We start from the raw sequence: 24095 nt of genomic DNA, 5'->3' as shown, positions 1-24095 counted from the left end.
TAAAAATCAATAGTTTTATTTATTTGTTAAAGATTTATTTATTTAGTTTACTGAGAAAGGGGAGGAGCAGAGGGAGAGAATTCTGAAGCAGACTCCCAGCTGTGTGTAGAGCCCAACTTGGGGCTCTATCCCAGGACTCTGAGATCATGACCTCAGCTGAAGCCACTCAATTAACTGAGCACGAGGCACCTTGAAGACCAATGGTTTTAATTTATTATCAAAAATAGTTATAACGTTATTTTCCCTTCTATATATGTCAGCTTTTTTTTTTTGGATTTATTTGAGAAAACTTTGCCATCCCTATTTGCAAAGATTTTCTCCTTTTTTTTCTAGACTTTTTCTAGAATTGGGAGCAAGATGGCGGAAGAGTAGGGTCCCCAAATCACCTGTCTCTACCAAACTACCTAGAAAACCTTCAAATTATCCTGAAAATCTATGAATTCGGCCTGAGATTTAAAGAGAGACCAGCTGGAATGCAACAGTGAGAAGAGTTCGCGCTTCTATCAAGGTAGGAAGACGGGGAAAAAGAAATAAAGAAACAAAGGCCTCCAAGGGGGAGGGGCCCCGCGAGGAGCCGGGCTGAGGCCGGGGCGAGTGTCCCCAGGACAGGAGAGCCCCGTCCCGGAGACGCAGGAGCTGCACCGACCTTCCCGGGCGGAAAGGGGCTCGCGGGGAGTTGGAATAGGACCCAGGAGGGAGGGGATACCCTCGGGCTCCCCGGGACAGTAACAGCAACTCCGCGCCCAGGAGAGTGCGCCGAGCTCCCTAAGGGCTGCAGCGCGCACGGCGGGACCCGGAGCAGCTCGGGGGGCTCGGGCGGCGGCTCCGCGGAGGGGGCTGCGCGGCCCCGGGAGCAGCTCGGCCGGTCTCGGGCAGAGGAAGAGGCTCCGTGCAGAGGGGCCTGCGCGGTTCCAGGAGCAGCTCGGAGGGGCTCGGGCGGCGGCTCCGCGGAGGGGGTTGCACGGCCCGGGAGCGCGAATCCAACAGCGCAGGCACCGGAGCACAGGGCGCCGGGACACAGCCCAGGATCCCGCCTCCCCCGGGACAGGCAGAGGCCGGGAGGGCCCAGGACAGCGAGGACGCTCCTGCCCCGAGCTGAGCAGATCAGCGGCCCCGCCCCGGAGCCTCCAGGCCCTGCAGACGGAGTTCCTGCCGGAGCTGAATCCAGGTTTCCAGAGCTGCCCCGCCACTGGGGCTGTTCCTCCTGCGGCCTCACGGGGTAAACAACCCCCACTGAGCCCTGCACCAGGCAGGGGCACAGCAGCTCCCCCAACTGCTAACACCTGAAAATCAGCACAACAGGCCCCTCCCCCAGAACACCAGCTAGACTGACAACTTCCAGAAGAAGCCAAGGGACTTAAAGAACACAGAATCAGAAGATACTCCCCCGTGGTTCTTTTTTTTGTTTTGTTTTGTTTTGTTTTGTTTTTTGTTTTTTTGTTTTGTTTTGTTTTGCTTTTTGATTTGTTTCCTTCCCCCACCCCCCCTTTTTTTTCTCCTTTCTTTTTCTCTTTTTCTTCTTTTTCTTTTTCTTTCGTTTTTTTTTCTCTTCCCTTTTTTTTCTCTTTCTCTTTTCTTTCCTTCTTTCTCTCCTCTCTTTTTCTCTTTTTCCCAATACAACTTGCTTTTGGCCACTCTGCACTGAGCAAAATGACTAGAAGGAAAACCTCACCTCAAAAGAGAATCAGAAACAGTCCTCTCTCCCACAGAGTTACAAAATCTGGATTACAATTCAATGTCAGAAAGCCAATTCAGAAGCACTATTATACAGCTACTGGTGGCTCTAGAAAAAAGTATAAAGGACTCAAGAGACTTCATGACTGCAGAATTTAGAGCTAATCAGGCAGAAATTAAAAATCAATTGAATGAGATGCAATCCAAACTAGAAGTCCTAACGACGAGGGTTAACGAGGTGGAAGAACGAGTGAGTGACCTAGAAGACAAGTTGATAGCAAAGAGGGAAACTGAGGAAAAAAGAGACAAACAATTAAAAGACCATGAAGATAGATTAAGGGAAATAAACGACAGCCTGAGAAAGAAAAACCTACGTTTAATTGGGGTTCCCGAGGGCGCCGAAAGGGACAGGGGGCCAGAATATGTATTTGAACAAATTCTAGCTGAAAACTTTCCTAATCTGGGAAGGGAAACAGGCATTCAGATCCAGGAAATAGAGAGATCCCCCCCTAAAATCAATAAAAACCGTTCAACACCTCGACATTTAATTGTGAAGCTTGCAAATTCCAAAGATAAGGAGAAGATCCTTAAAGCAGCAAGAGACAAGAAATCCCTGACTTTTATGGGGAGGAGTATTAGGGTAACAGCAGACCTCTCCACAGAGACCTGGCAGGCCAGAAAGGGCTGGCAGGATATATTCAGGGTCCTAAATGAGAAGAACATGCAACCAAGAATACTTTATCCAGCAAGGCTCTCATTCAAAATGGAAGGAGAGATAAAGAGCTTCCAAGACAGGCAGCAACTAAAAGAATATGTGACCTCCAAACCAGCTCTGCAAGAAATTTTAAGGGGGACTCTTAAAATTCCCCTTTAAGAAGAAATTCAGTGGAACAGTTCACAAAAACAAAGACTGAATAGATATCATGATGACACTAAACTCATATCTCAACATAGTAACTCTGAATGTGAACGGGCTTAATGACCCCATCAAAAGGTGCAGGGTTTCAGACTGGATAAAAAAGCAGGACCCATCTATTTGCTGTCTACAAGAGACTCATTTTAGACAGAAGGACACCTACAGCCTGAAAATAAAAGGTTGGAGAACCATTTACCATTCGAATGGTCCTCAAAAGAAAGCAGGGGTAGCCATCCTTATATCAGATAAACTAAAATTTACCCCAAAGACTGTAGTGAGAGATGAAGAGGGACACTATATCATACTTAAAGGATCTATTCAACAAGAGGACTTAACAATCCTCAATATATATGCTCCGAATGTGGGAGCTGCCAAATATATAAATCAATTATTAACCAAAGTGAAGAAATACTTAGACTTTTTCTAGATTTTACGTTAGGTCTATGACTCATTTAGAGTTAATTTTTTGTGCATGGTGTGTCCTAAGAATGTCAATTTCTTTAAATTTTGTAAATTCTGTTGTTAAGACTTTCTTTTCCTTATTCAATTGCATTGGTACCTTGGTCAGAAATTACGTAAACGTATATATGTGTGGGTCTGTTTCTGGACTTCTTATTCTGTTCTGCTGGTGTATATATCATATCTATCTTTTTGCCAATACTAAAACTGTCTTGATACTGTGAGATTAGAGTAAGTCTTGAAATCAGATGGGGTAAGTCATCTAACTCTATTGTTCTTTTTTTTATTTTTTAAAAAGATTTTATTTATTTATTCATAAGAGACACAGAGAGAGAGAGAGAGAGAGAGAGAGAGACAGGCAGAGGGAGAAGCAGGTTCCAGGCAAGGAGCCTGATGTGGGACTCGATCCTGGATCTCCAGGATCACACCCACCCTGGGCTGAAGGCAGAGCTAAACCCTGAGCCACCGGGCTGCCCAACCACCCGGGCTGCCCTATTGTTCTTTTTTTTTTTTAATTTTTTTTTAAATTTTTATTTATTTATGATAGTCACAGAGAGAGAGTGAGAGGCAGAGACACAGGCAGAGGGAGAAGCAGGCTCCATGCACCGGGAGCCCGACGTGGGATTCGATCCTGGGTCTCCAGGATCGTGCCCCGGGCTAAAGGCAGGCGCCAAACCGCTGCGCCACCAGGGATCCCCCTACTGTTCTTTTTAAAAATTTGTTTAGCTATTCTGGGTTCTTTGTCTTTTTATATAAATTCTAGAGTTAGTTTGTCAATTTCTATAAAAAGAAGCATGCTGGAGTATTGATGAGTATTATATTGAATCAGTAGATCAGTTGGGGGAAAATTGCAATTTTAACAATACTGAGTTTTCTGACTTATGAGCATGCCGTATTTTTCCTTTTCTTAGATCCCTAACTTCTCTCTCACCAACATGTTGTAGTTTTCATTATCAAAGTCTTGGTTATCTCTCATTCGATTTGTTCTTAGGTGTTTTGTGTGTGTGTGTGTGTGTGTGTGTTTAATATTACTGTAAATAATAACTTTTAATAAGTTCATTTCTAGTTGCTTGTTGCTAGTATGTCAATCTAGCCACAGGATTGTCAATTTTGTTGATCTTTTCAAAGAACCAGATTTTCTGTGTTGTCTTAATTTATGAATTCCTCCTCTTTGTTATATTTTTCCTTCTATTTTGGGTTTACTTTGCCCTTTGTAAGGTATCTTAAGATGAAGTCTTGTCAGGAAATTAGATTTTAGGTCTAATTTTCTAATAGGAGTGTTTAGAGCTTTAAGTTTCCTTCTGAGTGCCGCTTTGGATGCAATCCACAAATTTTGATATGTGTATTTTTGTTATTACTCCAGAATATTTTGAATTTCTCTTGTGATTTCTTTTTGACCTATGAATTATTTACAAGGAGATTATTTAATTATGTTTTATTTTTTTATTTTAAATATCTTACTGATCTTGATTTCTTTTTTATTTTATTTTATTTTATTTTATTTTATTTTATTTTATTTTATTTTATTTTATTTTATTTTATTTATGATAGCTACACAGTGAGAGAGAGAGAGAGAGAGAGGCAGAGACATAGGCAGAGGGAGAAGCAGGCTCCATGCACCGGGAGCCCGACGTGGGACTCGATCCCGGGTATCCAGGATCGCGCCCTGGGCCAAAGGCAGGCACTAAACCGCTGCGCCACCCAGGGATCCCCTGATCTTGATTTCTAATTTAATTCTGATGTGGTCAGAGAATACATGTATGATTTTCCTCTTTTTATTTTGTTAAAGATTTTATTTATTTATTTATTTATTCATGAGACAGAGAGAGAGATAGAGAGGCAGAGACACCGGCAGAGGGAGAAGCAGGTTCCATGGAGGGAGCCGGGCATGGGACTCGATCCTGGGTCTCCAGGATCAGGCCCTTGACTGAAGGCGGCGCAAAACCACTGAGTCACGGGGGCTGCCCGATTTTCCTCTTTTTAAGTTTAGAGTTATGCTCTATCTTGTTGAATGCACAATGTCTACTTGAAAAGAATGCATATTCTGTAGTTGTTGAATGTGGTGTTCAATAAAGTGATCTAGAATAAGGTAGCTAATATTGTTGTTCAGATCTTCTATGTCTTTACTGAATTTTTGTCTAGTTCTATCACTTCCTGAAAGAAGAAGTCTTAAAATTTCCTTCTAAGACTGTAGAATTGTTATTTTTTTGCTTTAATTCTATCAGTTTTGCTTTGTGTACTTTGATCCTCTACTGCTAGCCACATAAAATGAGGAATTGTGTCTTTGTGATGATTTGTTACTTTTATCGTTATGATATGTGTCTATTTCTATCTCTGGTGATACTCTTGTCTTGAAGTCCATTGTATCTGGTATCAAAATAGCCATTTCAGACTTCTGTTTGCTGATTGTGTAGTTTAATTTTTTCATCCATTTATTTCCAGTATCTACATGTTTTTACACTGAAAGTGTGGGGACACATGGCTGGCTCAGTCAGAGGAGCATTTGACTCTTGATCTCCGGGTCACGAGTTCAGGGGCCACATTGGGTATAGAGATTACTTAAATATATTTTAAAAGAAAAGAAAAGAAAAAAAAGTCTGCCACTTTTGGCACAATTTACACTTAGTCGACCCTTGAACAACACATGCTGACCACAACACAGTTGAAAATCCACTCCCCCCAAAAGTAACTACTAATAGCCTATTGTTGCTGGAAGTCTTACTGATCACATGAACAGTCAATTAACACATATTTTGTGTGTTATACATATTATATACTATGGTGTTCTTACAATAAAGTAAGCTAGAGGAGATAAAATATTATTAAAATGACAAGGAAAAGGGGGCACCCAGGTGTCTCGGTGGTTGTCTGCCTTTGGCTCAGGTCGTGATCCCAGGGTCCTGAGATCAAGTCCTGCATCGGGCTCCCTGTGGGGAGCTTGCTCCTCCTTCTACCCATGTCTCTGCCTCTCTCTGTGTGTCTCACGAATAAAAAATCTTTTTAAAAAAGTTTATTTATTATTGACATTTACAATACTGTACTGTATATTAAATAAAATCCATGTGTAAGTAGATCCATACAGTTCAGACCTGTGTTGTTCAAGAGTATTACTAGAGTACTAGAGTATTGCCTTTTTATTCCACTCTTAAACAATCTCTGACTTTTCAACTGGAGTGTTGAGACCATAAACAATTGAATTAATTATTGATATGGTTGGATTTAGGTCTGCCATTTGATTATGTGTCTTTGTACCCTGTTTTTTTGTTCCTTTATACCTTCTTTTGGATTATTTGAATATTTGGTGTCTGATTTTAGTTTACTGATTTTTGACTCTTTCTCTTTTCTCTCTCTTTCTCTTGTGTGTAGTGGTTGCTCTAGGAAGTATAATATACATACCTATTGTTTCATAGCGTTGAGTTAATATACTACTACCACTTTGCTTAAATGTAGAAGCTTTATAACCATATAGATTGTTTAACCCCTGCCTGCTGACCAATAAGTTATAGCTATCATAAGTATTACATTTACATATGTTGAAAACCTTACCAGAGAATGTTACAAATTTGTTATTAAAGAGGGTTTTCTGTTGTTGTCATTGTTAATGTATTTACCCAGCTATCCTGTCTTCTTTCTTTTCTTTTCTTTTCTTTCTTTCTTTCTTTCTTTCTTTCTTTCTTTCTTTCTTTCTTCGTTCTTTTTTTTTTTAAGATTGAATTATTTATTCATGAGAGACGAGGAAAGAGAGGCAGAGACACAGGCAGAGGGAGAACCAGGCTCCCTGCAAGGAGCCCGTAGTGGGACTCGATCATGGACCCTGGATCAGGCCCTGAGCCAAAGGCAGACACTCAACACTGAGCCCACCCGGAGCATCCCGGTTTGAAACATTTTCATTAAGATGTGTCGAGGTGTGTTTTTCTTTGAGTTATCGTGTTGAGTATTTGTTGAGCTCCTAGAATCTATAAATTTATGTCTCATTAATTTCGGTGATTTTCTACCATAAAATTTTTCAAATGTATTTTTGTGCCACAGTCTCGTTTTCCTTTCCTTCTGGGATTGTGGCTACACTTAAGTTAGACCTTTTGGTATTGACCCACAGGTGGTTGGGGCTCTGTTTACTCTTTTTCAACCTTTTTCCTCCTTGTTTTTCAGATTGGATAATTTGTCTTCAAGTTCTTTCCTTTGTCATCTCCATTCTATTATTGAGCCCATTCTGGTTTTATTTCAAACATTGTATTTTTCAGTTCTAAAATTTCAATTAGTAGTTTGGCCTGGGTGGTTAAGTATCTACTTTCAGCTTAGGTCTTGATTCTAAGGTCCTTGGATCGAGCTCTACATCAGGCTCTCTGCTGAGAGAGAGTTTCTCCCTCTCCTTCTGCCTGCTGCTCTCCCTGCTTGTACATGTGGTCTCTCTTTCTCTGTCAAATAAATAAATAAAATATATTTAAAAATTCAAGTAGTTCTTTCTTATGGTTTTATTTTTCTCAGAATTTCTACCTTGTCCTTCATTTCAAGTGTGTATTCCTGTATTGCATGGGGCACAGTTATAATTGTTGCCCGAAATTTTTTATACTTCTCGCATCTGGATCATCTTGGGGTTGACATTTGTTCATTTCCTATCCTTTCAGAATTATGCACATTTTCCGATTTTTTGTGTATTACATCATTATGGAATTTATTCCTAAGATAGTGAATGTTATTTGTATAGACTTTGGGTCTTTTTATAATTTTCTGGGGGATTGGCTAATTGAATTCAAATAAATAAAAAAGAATCTTCTGGGTGATCATTTGCTGTTTTTCTTTTAGCAAGTAACCTGTTCAGACCATAGTTCTGTCTTGCTTTCTGAGGGTATTGGTTCAGTCTTAGTTTCATTCTTGAGTCTTTGCTATGTTGGTTTACCTCTGCTTAAATTGCTTAGGGGTTCGTCTGAGACTTTTTCAGGTATTTCAAGTCTTGTTTCATTTCTCCCAGCTTTTGATACATTGGTTTTGGGTCTGTCTTTTACTAGCAGCTCGCAGGTTATATCTGGTGTGCAGCTTGTTCATATCTTATTTCATTTTTCAAAGCCTTTGCTAAGCTGGGTTTGGGTATGCTCCACACAATGAGATTTGGAATTAAGCCATGATTGTGTAGATTCATACAGAGAATTATGAGATCATCCTCCTTGTCTGTTCTCTTCTCCACAGTTCTCTTACACAGGTTTGTCCATGGAGATCCCTTTTCCAGGTTCTCTTGCCAGAAAGATAGAGTTTCTAGAGTTTTCTATTAGAATTTAGGCTGCCTATGCTGCTCTGCAAATGGGGCCCACCCTTAATTGCAGAGGGCCACGTGAGGGAAAAAACAAAAATGGGGAAACACACTCAATATGAGTCACTCCTCCTGATTTTGATTCCCCTCCACAATCCACCTGCTTGTTTTACTTTTCGGAGTCGAGGATTTTTCAGTTGTGATCAGCAGGAGGGATGGGTCGTAGTGGCCTTATGCACTGCGGCAGAATGATAACTTCCACTGTATTAAACTTTTTTGTAATTTTGGATCTCATGTGCAAAGAACTGAAAATCATTCTTCCCTGTTCATAGCATACTGACATCATCAGTCCCTAGTATTTCTGTTTCTTCTTTATTCTATTCCCTTTCAAAGACAACGGAGTTAGCGATGTTTGATATTTGTCCTTAAATATTATATGAATCCTTGTAAAGTAGCTAGTGTTGTTGTACATGTATACTAGTTTTTAATTTACCACATTGAAGTTAAATCTTGTTCTATTACTTTTTCCTTTTTCTTCTAATGATTTATTATTTTTGGAGAGAGAGAGCGTGCATGTGTGTACATGCTCGGGGTAGAGGGTAGAGGGCACAGGGAGAGGGAGAGAGAGTCTCGAGCTGATTCAGTGCTGAGCAGTGAGTCTGACTCAGGGCTCGATCTAACAGCCCTGAGGTCAGGGCCTGTGCCAAATCTGAGGTCAGATGCTTAATGAGCTGGTGCCACCCAGGCACCCTTGTTTTCTATTTTTCATTCACCAGTATGCTTTTCAGTTATGTTCATGTCTTATGTATAGAAAAGATTTGTGCTGGGACGCGTGGATGGCTCAGGGTGTGATCCTGGGATTCAGGGATCGAGTCTCGCATTGGGCTCCTTGAAGGGAGTCTGCTTCTCCCTCTACGTATGTTTCTGCCTCTCTCTCTTCTGTGTATCTCATGAATAAATAAATAAAATCCTTTAACAAAGAGAAAGTTGTTGCTTCCAACAACTACATACTATTCCATAACAGGCATATATCACACTTTTATGTATAGATTTTCTTTTTTTTTTTTTTATGTATAGATTTTCTTAAGAAAGGTTCATCTGTGGTACTTCCAACTCTCCCTACCACAACCTCTATGTGATTCTTATCTGATCTACCTCTAACGTGTTATCTTGAATCTGCCAACTTACCTATACTACCAAACCCTCGTTCAAGTCGTCCTTTACCTCTTCCCTGTACTGTTAACCCCTCTTTCCTTTATTCACTCTTCCTCCATGGGCCATCTTCCTTTTTTTTTTTTTTTTTTTTTTCTTTTCATCTTCCATATAGCATTCAGAGTGACTGTTCTAAACCATAGACCTAACACAGGCCTTACACAGGTCTCAGGCCTGTGTTTTGCTATTTCTCATTCTTGCAGATCTCATTCTTTCCAGAGTAGTCAGGACAGTCAGAGTGCTTAAAAGAGATGAGTCTGGAGCCAAAGAGTGGGGGTCGAGTTCAGAGGCGTTCTGTCAAGATAGCTGTGTACCACCTGCAGGAGCTGGCTTCTGCTGAACTGGCCAAGGAATGGCCTAAGAGGAAGGTGCTTCAGGATTTGGTACCTGATGATCGGAAGGTAAGTAGAAACTTGTATTAATTTTAGAACCATGTCTAATACTGTGCTTATGTACGGAAAAGTAAATGCACTTGAGTACATGATAAATGATTATTTTGCTTCTTTATTTTAGAGATGGGATATGTTAATACCACTTTCAGTGTTTGGATTCATGTGGGTCCTAGAGAGGGACAGTTCTGTTCCAGAAGTTTCTTAAGGGAACCCCATTATTTTCTGGTCGACTTCCCGAGGGAACAGAATTCCCCAGATTAGTCTTTTGCTTAGTTGTTGCCCAGCATGTTTCCACTTTGTTAGTTCACGTGTGGGAGTCTATATTTAGTTAATGCTTTCCATTTGTTTTTCTAGCCACAGAACTCCTCTCCCCACGCACTCTTTTTTCCAAATGAAAGCTTATCTAAAACACCAGTATGTGAAATAACTGAAAATGGAGTCACTCCAAATAACTAGAGGTAGTGAGCCCAAAGCCTTGTCTACTTGGCCTTCTCCTTGATACTTTTATCATTACCTCCATGGTTCCAAGTGTACTTGTGAGTGGTACAGAACCAGCTTGGAAGCCTTTGGGGCTTTTGTTTGTTTGTTTTTTGTTTAAATCATTTATGTATTTGACAGAAAGTGAGAGAGCACAAGCAGGGGGAACAGCAGAGGGAGAAGGAGAATGCAGGCTCTCCACTGAGCAGGGAGCCCAATATGGGGCTCAATTCCAGGACTCTGGGATCTTCTTGACCTGAGCTGAAGGCAGACGCTCAAAGGAATGAGCCACCCAGGTGCCCCTGGAAGCCTTTGGTGTAAAACAGATCAAAGACCAGAGGAACATTATTTGGCCAAGAGGAGACAAGGGGTATATGACTTAATGGGAGTAGGTCATTCGAGAGCTTGGAGGATATACAGTAAGGATTAAGATTAGAGCTAAGGACCTATCATCTCCATGGTATGGACAAGAATAGTTTATTTATTTTTTTTTTTTTAAGAATAGTTTAGATTTGGCCTAGGGCTTTCACTCATGCGATGGGAATGTCGTAAGTTATGTGAAAATTTGTCAAATCTCAGAAGTTGATACCTCTTATTTGGCCTAAAAATCAGTCCAAGGAGTAATTGAATATCAAGCATCCTGTCTTGTTTCAGACTTATTGATATTTCCTGCCACAGACTAAAGTATATGGTTATCTAAATTCAGTTTAAATGTGAATTTTATACATTGGTAAGTACATTGTGAATTATAGTCTCATCTGTGCATGGTCTGTGGTAGGGAATTTGACATAAATATTTGTAGCTCATTGATAAGTTTTGATAGTCTTATCTAGCAGCTACTTTACTAAATCATCTGTTTTATGTTTTGACTTTGTGTAGGCTAAGGGAATTATTTTGTTTTTTTAAACGAAAATTTTAGGGGAATCTGGGTGGCTCATTCTTAAGTGTCGAGCTCTTGATTTCGGCTCAGTTCATGATCTCAGGGTGTGAGATTGAGCGAGCCCCATGTCAGGTCTGCACCGGGCATGGAGCCTGCGTAAGATTCTCTCCCTTTCCATTTGCCCCTCCCAAATAAAATAAAATAAATAAAAGATATTAATTTGTTTGAATAGATTATACATTGTTGTCATTAATGTCAAAATGATGATTAACATTGAGGTATCTCACTCTCACCCCATCCTTGTTGTCTTGTCTCCATGGTTAACCATTCTCACTGATTTCTGTGTCCTGCCAATGTTTCTTTTCTTTTTTTCCTGCCAATGTTTCTTGATGCAAACACAAGCAATATTGTCTAGGAGAAGCTCTTGTGTTTTCCTTTACTCTCACGCTACTTAAGCTCTGACATCAGATGTGTGGGTTTGTCCCATACAGACCAATTTTCTATCACCACCTGGACATCCTACAAATAATTCAGTTCGACATTATCTATCTGGACTTGGTGGTAGATCCTACAAGTTAAGGGTTCAGTCCCACAGGACTGCTCCAATTTCAGATGCCAATTGCAAGTCTCAGTTTGCCACCTGTGCTTCTGAGTGATTGGCTATAAATTGGGGTTCCTATAACCCCATCCTTGGTTTTGGTAATTTGCTAGAATGGCTCACAGAACTCAGGGAAACACACTTTACTGGTTTGTTATAAAGAATATAATAAAACCTACAGATGAAAAATCAGATGAAGAAATTTATATAGAGTGAGGTCTGGAAGAGTCCCAAGCACAGTAGGAGCTCCCAGCCCTGTGGAGTTGGGGGTGCATCACCCTCTTGGCCATATATATGTTCATCAACTCAGAAGCTCTTTGAACCCCATAATTTTGGGATTTTTAGGGAGGTTTCATCACATAGGCATGATTGATTAACTCCATTTCTAGCCCCTTTGCCTTTCCAGAGAATGGGGAATTGGTCTGAAAGTGCCAAACTTTATCCTCAAATGGATTTGTCTAGTGTTTCTTGAGATTAGATTGAGGGTTATATGTTTTTGTCAAGAATACCACTGAAGCAGTGTTACACCGTATCAGGAGGTACGTGATATTGATGTGTCTTTTTACTGATAACTTTGATCACTTGATGAGGGTGTTGCCCAATTTTCTCCAAGGCAAAATTATACTTTCCCCTCTTTAATTAGTGAATATTTTGGGGGGAGATTGACAGTATGGCAACTAGCCTGTGTCTTATCATACTTCTGCCCACTTACCATAGCATCTGTCAGTGATTCTTGTCTGCAATAATTATAATTATTATTATGGTGGTTTGCCTAATGATGGTTAGTGTTTCCATTATTTTCTCCATAGTTATTAATTGGAATTCTACTGTGAGAAAGATATGTCCTTTTATTCTATTAATCTGTTTATATCCATATGGACTCATGGATATTTTATTGTAGCATTATCATCCAGTGCTATTATTGTTGTTCAATTTATAGCTCAAATTGTCTCAGATTTGGCCATCAAGAGCTCTTCCAAGTGGGTTCCTATGTCTTTTTTGAAATGCTTCTATCATTTTTTGAGCCCTTTTTTTGTTTTGACACCTCGAGATGCTATAGGGTCATCTCATATATTCCCTGTCCCAGCCCTGGAATCAACCCTTTCTCTAAGGAATCCTGATTTCTTTTATTGGAGAATATATTTAAAAACCAAGATTTGGGGCAGCCCGGGTGGCTCAGCGGTTTAGCGCCGCCTTCAGCCCAGGGTATGACCCTGGAGACCCAGGATCGAGTCCCACGTCAGGCTTTCTGCATGGAGCCTGCTTCTCCCTCTGCCTGTGTCTCTGCCTCTCTCTCTCTCTCTCTCTCTCTCTCTCTGTCTCTCATGAATAAATAAATAAAATCTTTAAAAAAAATAAAAATAAAAACCAAGATTTGAATGCTAGGTGTACTCATTCCTGCTAGGGTGTCATTGTTTCTGGGCCCTCTTAGTGGATAGAGCTAGGATCTATATGTATATTCATGGATACATGCACACACTCTGTTCTTTTTTAAAAAGATTTTATTTATCCATTTATTAAGGGAGAGAGAGAGAGAGAAGAGAAAGAGAGAGCAGGGGGAGGAGCAGAGGGAGAAGGATAAGCAGACTCCCATGCTGAGTGCAGAGCCTGACGTGGGCTTGATCCCATGACCCTGAGATCATGTCCTGCGCCAACATCAAGAGTCGGATGCGTAACTGACTGAGCTACTCACTCCCCTCTGTGTTCATGTCTGTCTGGGTATCAGTGTACAGATTTAAGGCCATGATACCTTCAATTCCAATCCAACACAAGTTTCATTCTTGCCTTCCTCTGTGCTTATTTCTAACTTCTTTCTCCAACAGTGAGAGACCTCTCATAGTGTACAATATATTTACTTACTTGCTTAGTTCTAGTATAACCTAGTTTCACAATTGTAACCCATACCCCTGTAAAAACAGATTTACTACCTAGAGAACAATATTTGTTATAGTTCTTTTAATCTTTAGCCTTACAGTATATAGTCAAAGTACTATTTTACAGTTACTTAGATTGGCTCCTTCCTCACTTCATTTGGTTTCTCATTTATCATCATTAGCTTCATGTGTTACTCTTACTACATTTTGGGTTCCCCCTACATCCCATTTAATTGAAATGAGTAATTTATCTTGGGAGTATGTGAAACATTGCCGTGGTTCTAAAAGTCAGACCTGTACCAAAAGTCTTCTTAGAGAAGGGCTACTGCCCTCTTCCCAGCTGTCCCATTCCTAATACCCTTCTATTTCCATCCCGTTCCCACCTTGCTCCCTGCAAAGATAATCATGCTCAGTAGTTTCTGGTTTATCCTTCTTATATTTTATGGGATGGATAACCAGATAAGGCATATTTTCTATATTCTTTTCTTTCTTACATAGATGCTTTTTTTGTGTTTTGCTTTATTTCACTTAAAAGTCTGTCCTAGAAATCACTCCATATGTGCTCATAGATTATTCTCATTTCTGCATAAATATGATAGTTTATGAATATAATAGCTTATGTAAATATTCTGCTATCACTATAAAAGGATTTTATTTTATTATTAAAGATTTTATTATTTCCTCATGAGAGACACACACAGAGAGAGAGAGAGAGAGAGAGAGAGAGAGAACCAGAGACACAGGCAGAGGGAGAAGCAGGCTCCACGCAGGGAGCCTGACATGGGAGTGGATCCCAGGTCTCCAGGATCAGGCCCTTGGCTGAAGGTGGCGCCAAACCGCTGAGCCACCGGGCTGCCCCGCTATAAAAGGATTTTAGATGGTCCCATATACACTAGCTGCAGAGGAGAGGAGGTACTTACAAATGAAGCCAGCTCTGTGCTCTGATTGCTTTTATAGATTTGTCAGCGTTTCCTGAAGGTGACTTCCTTACTTCCCCTGACCTCTATGGGCTTTGGCTCTGTTTTTCTATCTCAGTATCTGTTTCAGATACTTAAATTTTTCAAGCAGGAGGATTGTTTTCTCACTGGAAACATAGCTATTACTTGTGGTGGGCTTTGTGAGAACTGTCTCTCCAAGTGCCAGCTGTCTCTTTTCTGGAAACTACAGTTGTTGTTTAAGAAGAGACTAACCTGGAGCTCCAGTCGCGCAATCGTTAGCGCGCAGTACTTCTGCGAAGAGACTAACCTGTGTCAAAGCACATGAAGGCAAGTGCGAGGAATAGTTAATTCTCCTCTCAGGCAGTATCAGGAAAGATAGTGTATTCCATCCCCTGAGTTCTCTCACATCTTTTATTTTCACATTCTTGTTTTAAAATGTTTCACATTTTTAGGTTGAATCTCAGTGTTTGTGTTTGAATTTAAAAATACCCAGAATTAACGTGACACTTCTGAAGAAAAAGGAGAAATGCAGAGGAGCAGGGAACAGACATTAAAACCACTCAAAATTCCACCACCCAGAGATGACTACTGTTAACGTGTTCATTTATAACCTTCTAGCCTTTTCCCAATTTACATATATTTCTATCAAATGTATTATATATGTGCGTGTATGTATGTACCTTGTGTTTATGTATACATATAATAAGTATAATTTACATGTAGTACATATTTGTATCCCTGGTTTTTTTTTTTGTAACAAGTGTTTTAGCTGTATAAATGCTCTGTCAGTAGCTTTTTCAAACTATAGATGAAGTGCCATATCTGAAAGTATCCTGCCCTCTGGTAAAAATCCAACTATTCTAAGATTAAACTATAGAAAATTATACTTACCAGTGTTGGGTAAACTTGTACTTAAAGGCTCATACCTACTACAGTTTTTTTGCACGTGAAAGGATGCTTGTCGAACTCCAGAATTACATAACCTGAAGAGTTGGGTGTGAAACTTTTGGGGTATTTTGGTTGGAAGTTGGGTTCCTCCAATAAATATTTCTTGTCTCATAGTTAAAATATACTCGCCCTGGGCTGCCTACCTTCAGCCAGGAAGTGCTACACAAATGGAAGTCAGATATCAAGAAATACCATCGCATTCAGTGCCCTAACCAGGTGGTCTTTCTCATTTTTTTATTCCATAAATGTTTATCAAACTGCTGTTTCAGTTATTTATTCCGTCATGATGAAGTACATGAACCTCAGTGGCTTAAAACCTCAGTTATTTATTTGTTCAGAGTTCTATAAATCAGTAATTCTGCCAGGGCTCAAAGAACATTCTCCTGTCGTACGTGGCAACAACTGGGATCATTCGTGGGTTGTATTTAGCCGCAAGCTCAGATGGGACCTGATGTCCAAGATGGCTTCTGTGCAGCCAATTGAGCTGGGAGCTCGGCTGTCCACATGGCCTCTCTCCATCAGGGTGTAGTGGGTTACCAGCAGGGCACATGGCAACTGACTTTTCAGAGTATCCCAGGAACACGAAGATGGAAGCCGCAGATCTCTTAAGGCCTAGCTTCAGAATTTGTTCAACATCATTTCCATGGGATTCTATTGGTCAGAGGAATTACAGGGTTCACCCAGATTCAAAGGGAGGGTAAGTAGCCTCCACTTCTTGCAGGAAAGAGTGGCAGAGAATTTCCAGCCATCTTCTACTCTACCACAACCATATATGCAGAACTTTGGGAAGAAGCAAATATATAAGAAATAGGAGACACATTTGTACTGAAGAAGGCAGATTTTAAAAAAAATATCTAACTGCAATTTTCTGTTTCTCAGAGTGTCAGAGAAAAAGTAGCAGGGAAGAGAATATCTTAAGCTATTCTCAACAACTTGTTCACCATTTGTTTTAAAACCTTTCTTTGGTTTTTCTTTTTTGCTTTTGTGGCTTGTGTGTGAATTCTTTTCCTGTTTGGTTTGTAACGTGATTTATTGGGCTTCTTCCTCCAAATGTAGGGCTGGTCAGTGTAAATAAATGACCAGGTTGCTAAGAGAAGGATGCAGTTTGCTATAGTTTTCATGGATTTCTTCTTCTCTTTTTCAGGGTTGTGAAGCGGTCTACAGTAGTGTATCAGGCCTTAAAGCTCACCTGGGCTCTTGTACCTTGGTTTGTAACTTTCTGAACAATTTATCTTAACATGACGTCTAAAATAGTCTGACATGGAAGAGAATTCAGTTTAGATGAACAGCTAGTTGTCCTGTTTGCCATTATCTTCAGAGGCTGGCTTAGTTTTTTCATGTCCTAAAGATGCTTGGTCTGTTATTAGAGGGGATGCCCGGATATGTTCAAGATACAGGAAAAGCCAACATAGCCTGAAGTCTTATCAGTTAAGGAATTTGGAGAAATACATTATTAATTTTGAGTCTCTACCAGGGATTTAACATCTTCCACCTGAGCCTCTCCTGCCTTGGGGCTTCCCTATCTTATCGGGCCTTAAACTTTCTTGAATCAACTTACATGTGTTTATCTGGATTGTTGAAGATCCTCTACTCCCATCTGAATTATACTGGCCTCTGGGGATGAGAAGTAGGCTCTATCTGCTGTCAGGCCGATGGCTGTTCACCTCACTGAATCTTTTTTGTGTTGACCCAGGTGCCCTACAAACTGCTGTAACTTTTTAATTCCCATTCAGAAATATCTCTTCACACAAAAGGAGCCCCATGGGCACTCAGAGCTTCAGGAGTCAAGGCAGCACGGGAGTGTAGACATCCAAACCGCATCTGTCCAGGAATGCTTAGGAGTTTGTCGTCATGATCTTAGTTTCAGAGTCCTTAACCTAGGTGTTGCAGATGATACTTCTCGAATTCTGGATGTCCAAGGCACTCTTTGAAACAGTGGATTATGGTGGGAAGAATTATATGCATTGGTGCCTCTGGTGAACCTCAGGAGTCCAAGAGTCATTCCAAGAGAACCAGGAAGGGAAAGAAACAAGGAAGTTAGAAAAGTGTGACAGGTTTTATAGCAAAAGAAGGAGAACCTCAGTTTGTGTTGAATGGGTGGGGGTATTACGTATAGAATTATAAGTAGGATAGATTTATAGTGGTGATAGTCTGCCCAACCGAGTTTTCCTAAATGTATTGCTGTTTTGGATTTTCTTCCTTCTTTGCTGAAGTAAAATCCCCGCCCTTTCTGTCTCTTAACAATCTCCCACATGGCTCAGGTATGTGTTCCTGAATTTACGAGTAATTCTCTTTTCTTTCTCTCTTGAAAACAAGGAAACTTTGTGGCTGGAAAATACAAGTGTCTTCTGTGTCAAAAAGAATTTGTGTCAGAGAGTGGTGTCAAGTATCACATCAACTCTGTCCATGCTGAGGTGAGGTCCCTGCTTTCCCCGCCATGTTTTTGTGATCCTGTGGAACCCATACGTATGCGCCCCCAAAAGTGGATTTTGTGCGTTTTTGTGGGCTGGGACTGTTGAGAAAAGGAATTTGAAAGTGCTTACCAGAGACAGAGTTAAAATACTTTGTGAAATTAGATGTGTAATTGTATTTTTATGTGAAAGCATTTGAAATCACTGTAAGTGTGAGCACCCCTGAGCTCTTGTGATTCTTTTAAATTCAGTTAAACCAAGAGTTTGGGCACTGGGCTGAGTTTATAGCTGTAGAATTCTTGTTTTATAGCAGTCTCTATACTTCTGTTTTCTCCTATTCTAAGGCCTTTGAGCAATCTGTTTTTAATGTTTCAAATACTGCAAAGAAATGACGATAAGGGACATCAGTGAGACAAACTGGAGAAATTGGTATACTGGCTCTATTAAATAACAGTGATGAGTCAATGTTCATGTTCCCAAATGTGATCATTGTGTTGTAGCTGTGCAGAAGGCCCTTGTTCTCAGGCAGATCTATGCTAAAGTTTTTAGGGATGAAATATGTCTACAAATAACTTGCAAATGGTTCAGCAAAAGGAAGAGAAGAAGGAAGAAAGGGAAGAGAGGTAGGCAGTGGTAAATCTAGGATTCACTGAATTCTTGTCACTTTTCTTAAGGTCTGTAAATTTTCAAAATTAAAGAATCAATTCTGGGGTGCCTGGGTGGTTCAGTGGTTGAGCGTCTGCCTTTCACTCAAGTCATGATCCTGGGGTCCTGGAATGGAGTCCCAAATTAGGCTCCTCACAGGGAGCCTACTTCTCCCTCTATGTCTCTGCCTCTCTCAAAAAATAAATAAATAAATAAATAAATACATACATACATACATACATACATAAATACATAAATAAATAAATAAATAAAATCAATTCTGCATAAAAATACTTTAAGTACAGAAAGTCAAGAGGTTTCTCTTGGGGCAAGTTTTTAGTTATACAGGTCAATAGAGAAATTGTTTCCTGTGTAATTAAATACCTGTATTTCAAAAGCTTAAGGAGTAGAGTGTGCATTCTCTTGGAATATCTTACCGCAGAAGCTATTGTGGCCTAATAAGGAAAAAGAGCAAACACCGTCAACTGTTTTCTGCCCTCACATTTAATAGTTCTTAACGCTATGGGCTATAGTTAGTGTCATGAAATGTGGTCTCTGTTGTTTTACAGGTTTAAGCTTTGGGAATCGCTTTCTATACCTGAGATTTCCTCTGGAAGGCAGTCGGTCATATCTTTCTCATAGTAATAGTGTAAATACTTCAGGAAGTATTTAAAAGATAATTAATCTCCTAACAAAATCCAGCCTTTATGTAGTGAGCCTATTTCTCCAATTTCTTCTTAAAAAGTTAGAAACAACAAATTTCACTTGGTTTGGAGTTTGTTCTCCAAGTCTTATTAGTTCAATGATTTGTGCCTATATTTATAAATTATACGTGGTGGTAAAAGATTTTCACTCTGTTCCTCCCTCTCTGCCTCACATATTCTGAAGCTACTTTTTTTCAACAGAAATTTTCAAATACATGAAAATGGACAGAATAGTATAATGAACAGCCTAACAGAAATCAGTGTGTGGCCAATCTTCTTTTCCTTTATAATCACACCCACTTTTCTTGTCCCTTAGGGCTTATTTTAAAGCAAATTCCACATACCATGTCAACTGTCACTGCTTCTTTTGATCTGTGTGTCTAAAATATAAGGACTTTTAAAATTGTATAAGCACAACCATCATTACACCTAAAAAATTAGCAAAGAATGGTTCTTGAATATCATCATATACCTAGTCATTATTGAAATTATTTAAATTTCCTTGATTGCCTCATAATTTTTTTTCAGAGTTGGCTTGTTCAGGAGGAAGAAAAAAAATGTCCATGTACTGTATATTTTAATCTAGAGTGCTATCCAATAGAAATGTAATGTGAGTCTGTATATAATTTCAGATTTCCTAGTACACACATTCTAAAAATTTTTTTAAATAAAAATAGGTGAAATTAATGTTGATAATATATTTTATTTAACCTAGTATACCTAAAATATTATCTTTTAAACATGTAGTTAATAAAAATTAATGAGATACGTTACATTTTTTCATACTAAGTCTTTGAAATACAATGTGTATTTTTTATATTGAAAGCATATCTCAATTGTAGGTCTAGAAGTTTCCCCTACTCCCCCTTTTTATATGTTGGAGAAACGGTCATTTGTCACATGTATACACATTTTGGATTTTGCTGAGTGCATTCCTGTGGTGGTGGTGGTCCTCTCTCAGGGTATTTCCTGTGAATCGGTAGTTAGACCTAGAAGACTGATCAGATCACTTGATTTCCATTGAAATCCTTCCTTCCTTCCTTCCTTCCTTCCTTCCTTCCTTCCTTCCTTCCTTCCTTCCTTCCTTCCTTCCCCAAGAGTGTTTCATAATTGGATTGCATGTTCCTCAACTGTTAATTTTTTAAACTGAGTCTCAGAGAGGTTGAGTAATTTCCCCATGGTCACAGAGCCAGAAACAGCTGAGATTTGCACTAAGACGGTCTGGCTGTAGAATGCATGCCCTTAACCACTATACTTTCATGAAATAAAAATGTCCTATGGCCCGAAGCTTTATAGCTCATGAGATTTTTACAAAGGAGATAAATAAGTAGGATGATGCTAAGTGAACAGACTTTGTAGTTCACTTACTGAAGTATGAAGTACCCCAAATCGTGTGCTACACAATAAATGCTTATAATGACTACTCACTATTCTGTATTGAATTTCTCCCATTTAAAGTACAGAATTATAAGCTCTGGTTCCCTATCCGTTTCCTTCTTACTGTGTTCTGCCCTAGCCGTGCCTTTTAGAAAATCTTCTCGCACCCAGGGCGCCTGGGTGGCTCACTCGGTTGAGCATGGGATTCTTGATGTCATCTCAGGTCATGATCTTAGGGTCGCGGGATCGAGCCCCAGCCTAGGGCTCCATGCTTGGTGGGAGGGGTGGGTATATGCTGGAGATTCTCTCTTGCCCTCTGCCCCTCCCCCTCCTCGTGCTCTCTTTCTCTGTCAAATAAATAAGTAAATCTTTCAAAAACGAAAGAATTTCTTCCCAAACCCATTCCTTGTGCTCTCTACTGTGTATTGACTGGATAATTTTTCCATTTTGCCTCTGTAGGACTGGTTCGTCGTAAACCCAACCACCACCAAAAGCTTTGAAAAGCTAATGAAGATAAAGCAGCGGCAGCAGGAAGAAGAAAAGCGGAGACAGCAGCACAGGAGCAGAAGGTCTCTGCGAAGGCTGCAGCAGCCAGGCATCCAGCTGCCTGAGGCGGAGCTGAGTCTTAGAGTAGGGAAGGATCAGAGGAGGAATAACGAGGAATTGCTAGTGTCGACCTCCTATAAGGAACCGGAGCAGGAGCCAGTGCCAGCACAGTTCCAGAAAGTAAAGCCCCCAAAGACTCATCATAAACGAGGAAGGAAATAGGCAGGCAGTGTGAAAGCTCCTAGAAGAGCAAATGGGATGCTGTTGTCACGGGGACCTGTGCTGGGAGGACTGAGTCACTGGGGCTGAGCGAGGAGAAATGTACTCTTTTGTTTGTGTAAGGCTGTGACTTTCTCAGCTCCTTCCTCCTGTGTAAATTTCACTGTTCTATTTATTCACTTTTACCCCACTCCCCCCCCACCCCCTCTTGGGTAGGTGTTCCTGCTATTCCTCATTGGAGTCCTCTTGTTGTTCTCTCATTTTGCCCAAAGAGCTCCCTCTTCAGGCCAACTGTGGGCCATTCTTGCTCTGTACAAAACTGAGAAACCCATTTGGTTGTCCTTTTCCTTCCCGGGCTATAGAATGTTCTTGGACTCTCCACTGATTAGTCATTCCATCATTTCGCTTATAAAACAATTCCAAATTAATTTTTAAGAATCATACTGATTTATCATTTTGTATTTGTGATATAACAATCCTAGAAGCTAGAACTGTTGTCACTCATGTAATAAGCTTATCCTGTCTCCCTGGGTAACAGATTTTATGGAGGCCGTTTGTTCTCTCTCAGTGTGGTTTTAGGATTGAAAGTAAGAAAATGGACTTAAGATGAAAAAGCTAGAACCTCTCTATGCTGGTTTTACTGGGAAGTGTTTCGTTTGTCCCAAGTAGCAGTGACTGGCTAGACCCACAAGCATGAAAAGCAGCCCAAACATCAAAATGTCCCAAACATGAAAATGATTGGAAAGCAGGAAGTAGACGAAGCAATAAATACTGCCTTGACTTTCCTAGGGCTTGAGTCCTCATCTGTTGCTATGATCAGTGTCCTCTGGGCGCTTGTGCCCCACCCCCAACCCCTCAACTCCCAACCCCCAGTTTTAAGGATGAAGAATTACCGCATTGCACTTGATGTTTTGACACAGAATCCTAGTGTTCCTAGTAATGCCATAGACTGGCAGCCAAGGGGCACATTCCGTCTCCCCTGGGCTTGACCTCACTTGTTCGTCTACACCACGCTAAGTCCTTATTCCTCCCCTTAGCCGACGTCTTGTCTTTTGGAGTTTTCTGAGAATATCGTCCTCTGTCCTCTTTTGTATGTGGCGTTTATCCTCTTTATATCTTGAGACTTGACACCAGATGTAGGTATTTCTCTGGTGTTGGAAAGAAAAATTCCTTTTCTGTACCTCATGCCTACCTGGTAATGTCTAGTGGGCTACTTTTCTTCTTCAAGGCTGGCTTTCTCTGGAGCATTGTTTAGAACAGCTCTGTTGTGTTTCTAGATTCTCTTCCCCTCTTCCATAAATATTGGTCTTATATATTCTTGCCAACTTTTGTGGCATATGCCACATAAAAAGCAAGGGCCCTTAACCCTGATATGGATAAATACTACCTTTTCAAATTCTGAAAGGCTGTTACTGCTCTTTAACTCTGTATTCTGTGCTGCTCCACATAGCTTTAAAATGTGGGCTTTTGTGAAGACCACTTTCAAACAAGGGAGCACTGAAACCAGATTTGGATACTGCCAGATAGATAGTTTTGAAACAGGTCAATGACGTGGTATGTCCAGTCTACCTTTTCATTGGCAGTTGCACCCTTGAAACCCTTTCGGTAGGTGAGGATGGTCAGGGAGGAGAAATGAAGAAGCTATATTAATTTCTGGTGAGTAAGACTTGGGGAATGTTGGGCAATGACAAAAGAAATAAATGACTGTCGGTTAGAATGATGTTTCCAGGTGTTCATTGACTCCAACCTGCTGCCCGACTCCTTGCCGACACAGTGTATGGGGATAAGAAGATGGCTAGACATGGGAGTGGGTTTGAAATAAGTACCAAATGCGGTGTCTCAGTAGTTTTTTAGTTCCTGAAATGTGTTGGCTAAAACGAGTAATTTGTTTGAGGTTAAAGTGAATTAGTATAGGAAACTTGTCCAGTCTCATCTAGTGCCATTGTAGGCACTTTAAAAAAATTTTCCTTCCTGGGGTGCCTCGGTGGCTCAGTTGGTTAAGCACCCGACTTAGGTGTAGGTCATGATCTTGGGGTCCTGGGATCAAGCCCCACGTCGGGATCTTCACTCGGCAGGGAGTCTGCTTGTCCCTCTGCCCCTCCTCCTGCTCATGCTCTCTATCTCTCTCTCTCCTTCTCTTAAATAAAGAAAGAGGGCAGCCCCAGTGGCGCAGCGGTTTTAGCGCCGCCTGCAGCCAGGTTGTGATCCTGGAGACTGGGGATCGAGTCCCATATCAGGCTTCTTGCATGGAGCCTGCCTCTCCCTCTGCCTGTGTCTCTGCCTCTCTCTCTCTCTCTCTCTCTCTCTCTCTCTCTCTCTCTCTCTCTCTCTCTCTCTCTCTCTCGTGTCCCTCATGAATAAATAAATAAAATCTTAAAAAAAAAAAAGAAAGAAAATTTGTGAAAAAAAAACTTTTCCTTCCTGAGGCCAGGTCTCAGCAAGTCTCAGTAGAGAGTATCATAATCATTCTACTGAGTTTTTAAGTTTTTAAACAAAGTTCATTAGAATACAAATTGGACAATATCGAACATAGCCAGGTTTGTAGCGAATGTGAACTCTCATGCACGGTTTGGAATGTAA

General features: G+C 40.5%; 1 protein-coding gene across 1 annotated transcript; it reads left to right on the top strand.

Annotated features, from left to right (window-relative positions):
* Nucleotides 1-9735: 9735 nt before the first annotated feature.
* Nucleotides 9736-23232, top strand: LOC119878765 (zinc finger protein 512-like). Its single transcript, XM_038589350.1, has 4 exons — nucleotides 9736-9907; nucleotides 16758-16821; nucleotides 17930-18027; nucleotides 21210-23232. The coding sequence occupies exons 1-4, from the start codon at nucleotides 9758-9760 to the stop codon at nucleotides 21516-21518; spliced, it is 621 nt and encodes a 206-aa protein (XP_038445278.1). The 5' UTR covers nucleotides 9736-9757; the 3' UTR covers nucleotides 21519-23232.
* Nucleotides 23233-24095: the final 863 nt, after the last annotated feature.

The sequence above is a fragment of the Canis lupus genome, unplaced genomic scaffold (genome assembly GCF_011100685.1).
Source record: "Canis lupus familiaris isolate Mischka breed German Shepherd unplaced genomic scaffold, alternate assembly UU_Cfam_GSD_1.0 chrUn_S1887H2086, whole genome shotgun sequence".
NCBI classification, from domain to species: domain Eukaryota; kingdom Metazoa; phylum Chordata; class Mammalia; order Carnivora; family Canidae; genus Canis; species Canis lupus.
Note: the sequence above shows the minus strand (reverse complement) of the source record. Positions and strands in the feature narration are given on the sequence as shown.